We start from the raw sequence: 10,052 nt of genomic DNA, 5'->3' as shown, positions 1-10,052 counted from the left end.
TCTCAGCAGTCAACTGCTGGGGGGGGGGGCACAGGGCATTGGATATTTCTAGATGCATCTGGCTGGACCCTTTGGGAGACAGGATGCTAGAGTAGAGCAACCTTAGCTGTGATCCACCAGCGCTCTTATCTTGTCAAGACCAACTCAACAGTCTGGATCCAAGCCAGGTTAGTTGCACTTCGGTCCTACTGAAATCAGTGTGAAACGTTATCAAGTACAACTCACTTAATTTGAATCCCACTTGGTAAAAATGAGAGTGTTAAATATTAGGAGTAACAGACTTTTAAAAAGGCCAATTTATTGGTTTTTATAACTTTTTATTTTATCTTATTGAACTGTCACAAATAATGATTAACCACACGGAAACTAGTTCCTCCTCCTGCTGTCATTTTCAAAGACCCTTTTTCCCATTCATTCCCAACTCAATATTCCCCCTCCAATACCTGACCTAAAAAAGAAACAAAGGGAGGGGGAGAGAGAGAAATATTCTATTTCAAGACCAGTATTTAATTAAGATTCATTTGAGAGGTTTGCAAGGATGTTGGTGTTTTCCTTTTGTGTCTGACAGTGGAAGCCCAAGAAGTAAACTCCGAGTTCAATGGGACTTATGCTGCAGTCTAATTTGTGTGTTTAGGATTGCAACCTGAGCATAGCTAGTGTGCAACACGTTGAAGTTGCCTGTCATACGAAAGCAAAGTTTGCATCCCCCCCCGACTGATGTTCTGCAGATATGTCTACTGCTACATGATGGGTAGGCAGCCAACTTTTCCAATACTGAGCCTTTGGGCAAAGGTTGTTCCTTCCTTCCTTCCTTCCTTCCTTCCTTCCTTCCTTCCTTCCTTCCTTCCTTCCTGTTCTATTTGGATGGAGACCAGGACACCACCCTGGAAGATGTGGCAATACAATTTTCAATCTTGCATCTTTTCCTTAGGGCAGGGAACCTGTGACCTTCTTCCAAGGTAAGCAATGATAGAAGTTGCCATCTAACAACCTGCTCCCCTTTGCACGCTTTAGCTTCACATCACTTGATGGCTTGTCGCTCACGTGAGAACAGCCTCTGGCACGAATCTCGCGTCCCTGCGGAGTGTTGACGCGGGAGTCTGTTTCCTAGATCTGTAAGACTTTGGACCCCAAGGATCATCTAGTCTAGCCCCCTGCAACGCAGGAATATGCAGCTGCAACCTTGGCGCTATCAGCACCAAGCTCTATCCAGCTGAGCTATTCTCGCGCCTGGCAAGGAAACGACTTCCGTTTTTTAAAAAATTATCATTCTCCTAGTCTCCTCTCTCTCCTGCTGCCGAGCCAGCCGAGGTCTGCGCAACGCCAAGGGTTAAGCCGAGCGTGCGCTCTCCGCCCTAGAGAGGCTCAGGAAACCCGGCCGGAGTAGAGGGGGGATGCATTAGCCGAGGGCACCTTCCTGCTCCTCCCCTTCCCAGGATCAAAAACTTGGGATTTGAATTTTAATAAGGGGGGATTTGCCTCTGCAGGGCTGCAGATCTTCCGCAGCGGGGCTTTGTGCCGTGGGGCTGGGCGGAGGAGAAGCGCCGAGCGAGAGCGCTGGCTGGGGCGAGGAGCCTGCAGCCGTCCGAGCAGGGCGCAGGCAGATCCAGCTGCCGAGGAGAAAAGGAAGAAACATCTGGAGGAGCCTGCAAGGCAGGTGGGAAAGCAAAACGGGAGAGGGGGAAGGGAGCTTTTTGCAGGGTGTGCGCCTGTTCCCAAAAGGCCTTTGTAGGGTTGGCTCCGAGTGGAATCCGACTGGCTGGAGAGCCGCAGTCCAAATTTGCAATAATTTCTGTGCAAAGTATAGTGGACGAAACGATGGCACAGAAACCGTTATTTTATCCGAGGTAATGACTTTGTGCCAAGCCCTCCCTCCAAGGCACTCAGGACAGGAGAGGCAGCCTTAGGAATTCCCATGAGGTAGGTTTAAGACGTAGTGGCTGGCCCAAGGCTACCCTGTGAGTTTCCTGGCTAAGCAGGGATTTGAACTCAGATTCTCCTGCCCCCCCCCCCACATCTCTGAGTCCCCTCCTACATCCGTTATCCTCATCTAAGTGAAGAAACAGTGCTCAGTTTTCTCCGAAGAGGAGAGGAACTGCTGAAGAGGCAAGCCTGTGAATTGCCCTAGGGCACAAGGGGGGGTTCCATGGCTGGATTTGAACCCAGAGCTCAGAAGCAATGTTGTTCCCTAACTTTCTGTCTCCCATTTTTTACTATTCACTATTTTACTTTTCACTATTCCTCTCCTTTTGAAAGCTTGTAGCTTTAAAAGATCAAGAGAGACTTGTGGGGAACCTTCACATCCTGCCTTAGGATTCTTTTTTGTGGTGTGTGTGGTGGGGACTATGACTATTCTCTTTAGATTTCTTGCCCCTCAACATCCTTTAGCCTCCTTATTCTACCCATAATAGGAGTGCTTAAAGAGTGGCTTTCTGTACCACCCTTCCAATTTAGGCTTGTGTATAAAGTGGGGATTCCCCATGTACATTTGTATGGGGGCAAAGGAGTTTTAGAATTTAGTTCATATTAATTAAGAGAATGCAGTGGTGTGACTTAAGTGTGTGTGGCCACAGAGTGTCTGGGCAGAGGGGTGGAGGCACTGAGGCTGAGATTCTGGGTTTATACCCACGCTGAGAAAAACTAGAGGATTGGGAGGTGAGGTGGGGTGGGTTAGGGAATACTTGGAGCCAGGACTTCAGAGTTCCTTGTGAGAAGGGTGTGGTAGAATCAGGGGTGAAAGGACTGGAATGCTGCCATCCCTCCAGTGTGGGTTGTTGAAGGTTTTGTAATCCAAGTTAATGATTGTGAGCATGGGATCAGGATGTGGTGTGGATTAATCAATGTGGATTTTGTCTATGCAGCATAATTAAGGAAGCTGTAGCTTTCCTAAAGGACTTGTGTTTGTGTGTGTCTATTCACCAATTTTCTACCCCTCCACTTGCTTTTAGTTCTTGAATACAGTTTCACCTCCACCTTCTTGTCAAGATGGAGAAGAGAAGCAGATGAGAGAGAGAGAGAGAGAGAGAGAGAGAGAGAGAGAGAATGAGAATGAGAAAAAAGAGAGACCCTGGAGAAAAATGCAGACTTTAGCAGGAGCTCTAGCTAGCCTTTCCATTCTGTTAGCATCTGAGGATTTAAGGGGTGGGGTGGGGGATTAAGAGACCCCCAGCGAATCAAGGCCTGTGGGGGAAGGGCAAGCAAGCGCTGTGGATGCTGATTCTCTGCAGAATGTGTTTAACTCCTGAGCCGATTAAGAGCTCGGCTTATCCCTCTCTGGACCCCGCACAACAACATCTCTGTTTTCTTTCCGAAGAGGCTCTCTTCTCCCTGCAGCAGCCAGCCATGTTCTGAGGCCGCAGTTTCAAAGAAAGCGTTAGTGGAAAAATACCCCTGACATATCCTGGGCCCTCCCCGCTCTATATTTCCCATGCCCACCTTTGTAGTGCAAGATGCTATACCATAATTATTTTTCTGGAGGCTCCCACAAATGCAATCTTATATTTGCAATTAGGATTCTATTTTTTCAGAAGAGTTGGCCAATCTTTGCAGCGCTTTCCAGATACTTTAGATATTGATTCCAAGGCCCAAATATGGCTAACAAAGTTTTTTAAGAAAATAAACGAAAGAAAGCTTTCCCTATAGGAATTTCAACAACAACAAAAAGACTTGCTCTTAAAATCCCTCTCCCCACCCCCACCCCGGCAAAAATAGATCTGTATTGTGTTACTGAAGGGGAACACTTAATGTAAATTTGGTTTCTGAGGGATTGTGGGCAGGAGAGGTGTGAAGAATGGCTGGAAGTCGCGCAAACTCAGCAGTTTTCAAATGTTGCAAGGCATCTTCGGGATTCTTGAGAGCTTACTGGTTTCTGTCTGAGATCAGTGATGGCGGACAAGCTTTCTTGAAAGGCAGCTTTTCCTTGTGGAAAGCACAGAGCAGGGGAATAAGGGTTCTGCACATGGTTGTGAATTCACACTGAGCAACAATAAGCCCAATAGGCTTCGCCATAGCTGTGGGCAAGCAGACTAGTCCAACCAATAACATTCCCCAGAATCCTTGGCAGACAAATCCATGGGGAGTCTGTTGCCTCAAGATAAAACATTTGAAAAACACTGCCATATATGCCCATCTAAACTCCGTTTCCGGCGTTTTAGTTGAAATTACCAGCAACCACTGTTGTGTTTTCATGACATTCTTTATGTTTCTTAATGTAATTGGAGCCAATTTAGTTTCGATAAGCTTGGCTGATTATAATTCAGTTGCTTACCAATGGGCTGGTATATTTGTTTTTCCATGCCCAAAATCTAGCTTTGGCTAATTTCCTTTGTCTTCCCTCAGGAACAACACAAAGCTGCTTGAATGGGAAACCTGTTGGCTGCAGGTTCAGCTGGTTTCTTTCAGTTAGCCATGACTGCTGTGCTGCATGAGAAAGCGTGTCTATTGAGTCCCCACAGTGGCAGATGTTAAGTGGCCAGAGGCATTATGTATGCCCAGGTGCTGATCTATCCTTTCACCTGGTCTGAGGTAAAAAACTTGGGATTTTGAAGGGGATACCAGGCTCGAGCACTTGAACTGAGAGAGAACCAACCCTAGGAAGACAAGGGGGCAGGTGTGGAGATACTTATGAGGAGCTAAACTGTGGGCAACACCTTGTGGAAATGGAGGAACAAACCCGAGCAGGCACCGAGGCAGGAGAAGGATCTGGGAGATCAGGAAGAGGTGCTTTTCCAGTCCAGTCTGGTACTCCCCGGGATTTGTCCCGATGGGGAACATCGCGCCAGGAAGGGATACCTCAGCGCTTGGAAGCCCAGTGGCAAGAGTACTTGAAAACAGTCCAGTATCCCTCTTCAGGGTGGGGAACGCCACAGCTGCCGGACTTGGCTTCGTGGGATGACTTGGCCACCTTTGACCGCGTGGTGGGCGCCTGCCAGTGGTCTAGAGAAGGGATGAGCCGCCTCATGCCCACTCTCAGCGCCGAAGCCCAGCAGGCCTTGAGCAGCCTGAATGCCAGAGACAGAGGGGACCACGGGAAGGTGAAAGCAGCTGCCTTGCGAGGCAGCTCCAGTGTTGCTGAGACGCAGCGCCAGCGCTTCCGCCAGTTCTGCTACCAGGAGGCGGAGGGGCCTCGGGAGGCCTGCAGTCGCTTACGGGAACTCTGCCATTGCTGGCTGGAACCGGAGAGCCGCACGAAGGAGCAGATCCTGGAGCTGCTGATCCTGGAGCAGTTTCTGACCGTCCTGCCAAAGGAAATCCAGAACCGGGTCCGAGAACGCGGACCCGAGACTTGTGCCCAGGCGGTGGCCCTGGCCGAAGGATTCCTTCTGAGGCAGCAGGAGAGTTTGCAGAATGAACCACAGGTGGGTTGAGTTGAACTGCAAGCCGGTCAAGTCAGGTATGCTGCTGCTCTGCAGAGCTCTCATCTTCTGGTTTTTGCCTTAACATTGCTTCATTTTGTTAACCATGATATTTTTTGGTGGGGGCAGGTAGGGCCTTCAGTGTCAACTTTCTTTGTTGTTTCAGGACTCTGGTTCGTTCCAGGAGACAGCCACGAATCTCTCTGAAGGCCAGAGGGCTGTGTCTGATGCCAGACAGAGGCATCTTGCTAAGGAGGCCCGACAGCAGGATAATGGGAAGACCGGCTTATTAGGTATGTCTTGCTCTTGTGCTGTTGCGAACACAGCACAGCTCTTCGGCGCAGGTTAAGGCTACAGCTTAACTTCCATGCCCAATTTGAGTGCCATAGTTCAGGGAGGAATTTAGATGAGTTGGAAAGTATTCAAAGGAGTGGTTTGAAATTCTAGAATTTAGTGGCGAACGCTACATTCTTGAAGGATCAGCTGTTTAAGCAATAAAGGTTAAAGACTCCAGAGCTGTTGTAAGCAGTCAGTCCTCCCTGGTCATTGGCTGGGACTGATGGGAGTTGGAGTCGGTTGACATTTGAAGGGCCACATATTCCCACTCCTGTTCTGTGGCGATGCTGTAATTAACATGTGCAGTTTGAGCCTCACTCATCTGCTTAGTGGAAAGTAAGCACCAAGGCGGTTACAGCTGATGTTAGGAGTTCATGGGGTTGTCTCTGCTAACATTTCTCTAGAATATGCAGTGGGTGGACTTGGCTTACTCTAAGGTTTTTTGGGGTACGACTTCTGCTTCAGCTTGTAGCCTGGCTTACTTACACAAATCATGTGAACCTATTTGTTCTGCAGGTTGATTTTCCTCCTCAGGTTTTATTTAGGTTTCTATTGCAGGGAAGGGGAGAGAGATTTTATGGAGGGCTGTGCTGTTTGGGTGGCTGTTGAGGTTTCTTCCAGTTCTATCATTCTGTTTACTCTGCAAGAGTGCTATAAGCTGAGCTGTTGGTATGGCACACTAAAAAAAAAAAAATCTGTACCTTGCTAATTGCAAGCTTGTACCATGAATAGTGTATTAGTGTTGTATGTATAAATTATGTAAATTATCACAACATATTACAATAATTTATTCTGGTTTAGGGAGGGGGCAATGAACTGTGCAGGGAAGTGAAAGCCTTACTCTGCAGACACTGGACATCTTATTCAGCCACCTCTCTGGCTGCTTAAAACATACATTGGCTGTAAAAATGTGCTTTGTCCATCTACCTCCAAGCATATTTTCACAGTCATAAGGAATAGAAACTTGCTTTAGAACAAAAGAAAGCTGAGTGTTGGGAAATTTGAATTATGTACATGCCTACAGCCACACTCTTCTGCATTTCTTCTGTACTCAGACAGAACTGCAGCATACACACAGCCTTGGCCAGAAGCAGAATGAGTTGTGCTGATGACATAGTTAATACACATGGTTTTTCATCTATAAATGTTAGTCACATTAGTGCATTGAGCAACTCACAGATGACTTCAGGATTTCTTTCCACTCCCTCCCCAATCTTACAGGTGCCAAGAATGCAAACAGAGCTGGTGGTCCATTTCATCAAGGGGCCAAGGAAGAGGGAACACGTTCTACTTCCGGGCTGGTTCCTAGGAAGGAGAAATCCCACATCTGTATCGACTGTGGCAAATGCTTTGCACGTCCATCTGACCTGGCTAAGCACGAGAACATCCACACCGGTGCAAAGCCCTTTCGCTGCATGGAGTGCGGAACAAGATTCAGTCAGCTGTCTCACCTGACCCGACACCAGAGGATTCACACGGGAGAAAAGCCACACATCTGTACCGAGTGTGGAGCATCCTTTGCCCAGCGGGCCTCTCTGGTTAGCCACCAAAGAGTCCACTCCGGGGAGCAGCCCTACCGCTGCTCTCACTGCCAGCAGTGCTTCAGCCACCAGTCGGCACTCAAGGTCCACGAACGCATCCACACGGGGCAGAAGCCCTACATCTGCCTGGAATGCGGGAAGAGGTTTGTTTCCTCCTCCACGCTGAAGATACACAAGAGGATCCACACGGGAGAGAAGCCGTTTTCCTGCGCGGAATGCGGGAAGCGGTTCATCCAGCGCTCCAACCTCATCTCTCACCAGCGAACGCATTCCGGAGAGAAGCCCTTTTGCTGCGGTGTGTGTGGGAGAAGGTTCAGCTACCCGTCGGACCTGACCAGGCACCAGAAAATCCACACAGGAGAGAAGCCCTTCCCCTGCGACGAGTGCGAGAGGCGGTTCACCAGGTTCTCTGATCTTCTGATACACCGCAGGATCCACACCGGGGAGCGGCCATACCGCTGCCTTGAGTGCGGGAGAAGGTTCCGGCAGAAGAGCGCTCTGGTGACGCATCAGAGGATCCACACAAAGGAGAAAGCGGCCGAGAAAAGCAAGCCTCTGGTATCCACAGAGTCGCAGGCAAAGAGCAAACTGAAAGCAAGCGAGACTGAAGAGAAGGTAGACGTTCCAGATAAAGAAAAGAAAGATGTGTCAAGAGCTTAGAAGCAGCCAGGCTCAGCGTGTTCTCCCAGCTCCTGACTCCTTTCAACCTTACGAAGGAAGGCAAATGCTAGAGGTTGTGCTGAGGTTTCTTCTGGGTTTGCTGATAGGTCTCATTCCTCTTCCATGCCTGGCCCCTCTCAAGGACATAGCTTGACTTTGTTTGAGGACAACCTAGCTCAGGACATAATAGAAGGTGCAAATAACCTGCTTTTTCCTTGCCCCCTGTGATTTGGCTACTGTGACAGACTCACCAGGGCATTCGGGAAAGATTGCTTCGCTCTGCAGTGACTGGAAACGTAATTCAAAGCCCAGTTCCTTGCTTTCTTCCGATTTTCAGCCTGTCAGATGGACTCTTGTCCAAAAGAAGTCGCTGGCTCTGCTTGCAAGGCTTGTTCAGAGGACATTGCTGACCATACAGCTAAGGCGAATGGGAATTTGCTCCATGTACTGTACTGCTCTAACATTTCCCAGGATGGAGCTCAAGAAGGGAGGACTCTGGTGAAGTCCTCTTAGGGCTGATCTGTGTCATCATGCTTCTCTGCTTTTTAAGCAAAATCTCTGTGAATATAGAGATTAAGGGCCTGCCCACAAAAGTTCTTCAGACTGGGTTTCTCACTGTATAGCTGGACCTGTAGGAAGGAGGGACCAAAGGCAGCAGGAGATCTGCTTTTCCAGGTGCTGCAAATAGACAGTAGATGACTGTTGCCGTCATGTTTCCCATGTGGGGTTTCCTAAGGGGATGTATTTGGCCATTGTCGAATGCAGAGCAGCATTTGCGAGAGGGGCAGGTGAACCTCTTCCCATTAATGTTACTTGTTCTTTTATTAGTTATATATAGTATTTTTAGTTCAAACTGATACGGCAGTTATTGTGTGTATGTATATATTTTATTTTGGGTGGAAAGATTATTCTGTCTGTTATATTTTTGATGAAGAATAGTCCCTAAACCTTAGAGTAGTCTTCTACATGTCTACTCGGCAGTGTATCCCATTGAGGTCCATGGGCCTTAGTCCTGGGTAAATGTGTCTAGGATTGCAGCCACAGGGTAGAAGTTAGCCTGAATGAGTATGTAGGAGCAGAGGGAACAACATGGAGGTTGCTGTTAATGGCCCAAAATCTCTGGGAATTGTCAAGTCTAGTATTTAAACTTGATGTGTCTTTTTACACAGAGATAGCCACAAATAAAAAGCATCATAAAAGGGGTCTCCTACCTTTTACCTGTATGAAATAAGTGAGTAACATGAGGTCTGTTGGGGGACAGGAGCACCTAGATTCGTTTTCTTCAACCGTTGTTCAGCATTGTCAAAGGTAACCATTTTGTGTAGCTGTGCATTTGTGGGATAGGAACACTGCACAGCCCCATTGTACTGGATGTGGCTCCTTACTCTCCCCCACCACCCAAACACACTTCAGCAAATCCAAGGAGAGCCATACATAGCAATTTATTTGCATGCCTGAATCCCATTGCAGGACCAGGGTAAATCACACATATCCAGAGACCCATATGCCATGATCCATACATCCACCAACTAGCCATCGCTTAATGATAATGGCATCTTTCCCATGATGCCACAGAAGCGAAGGTGTCAGAAACAACATCAGCAGTGATGTCTGGGAGATTCTGCTTAAAAGTCCTGCCATGTTCACATGGCTCATGCATCTGCACAGTGGGGCTCATTGAATTAGCAGCGTTAGGTGTGATCTGGAGCTCTGGCCTGCATATTCTGAAATTGATTTGTCAGTACCCTTCCCCACATCTCTCTCTCTCTCTCTCTCTCTCTCTCTCTCTCTCTCTCACACACACACACACACACACACACGCAAACATACTCTTCCCCTATGGATCTCACATGTACTTCTGCCCAAACTGAAGCACGTGCACACACATGTGATCAAATCTACAGGCATTCCTGTGTCCTGTATGAGTTGTACGTCTTCCACAGTCTAGGGAATCACTGCTCTTCATTTCGGATACTGAGAACTAAGATTCTGTGAAGTACACATTGATTAATGTTAGGAGTTGTTTAAAGACTTCAAACTTTTTATAACCTTGACACACCCTGGATACCTTGGGATCCTCTGATTTAAATAAACCATTGGCAGCTTTTAGATTTGCTTTGTAAATAATAATGAAATAGCAATAAATCAATGTTTAGTTATG

General features: G+C 47.7%; 1 protein-coding gene across 5 annotated transcripts; it reads left to right on the top strand.

The window, feature by feature from the left end:
• The first annotated feature begins 16 nt into the window (after positions 1-16).
• On the top strand, positions 17-10,052 carry LOC310691008 (uncharacterized protein). 5 transcript variants are annotated; one of them, XM_083470587.1, is made up of 6 exons: positions 46-167; positions 932-959; positions 1,488-1,657; positions 4,339-5,357; positions 5,521-5,647; positions 6,912-10,052. In XM_083470587.1, exons 4-6 carry the CDS (start codon positions 4,659-4,661, stop codon positions 7,889-7,891), a joined length of 1,806 nt encoding a protein of 601 aa, XP_083326713.1. In that variant the 5' UTR covers positions 46-167; positions 932-959; positions 1,488-1,657; positions 4,339-4,658; the 3' UTR covers positions 7,892-10,052. The 5 variants fall into 5 exon arrangements, with proteins under 5 accessions (XP_083326715.1, XP_083326712.1, XP_083326713.1 ...); XM_083470586.1 differs by lacking the exon at positions 932-959 and having other exon boundaries at positions 33-167; XM_083470590.1 differs by lacking the exon at positions 1,488-1,657.

This window comes from Podarcis liolepis, assembly GCF_965112155.1.
Source record: "Podarcis liolepis genome assembly, chromosome: 13".
Classification (NCBI taxonomy): Eukaryota; Metazoa; Chordata; class Lepidosauria; order Squamata; family Lacertidae; genus Podarcis; species Podarcis liolepis.
This window is presented reverse-complemented; position numbering and strand designations above follow the sequence as displayed.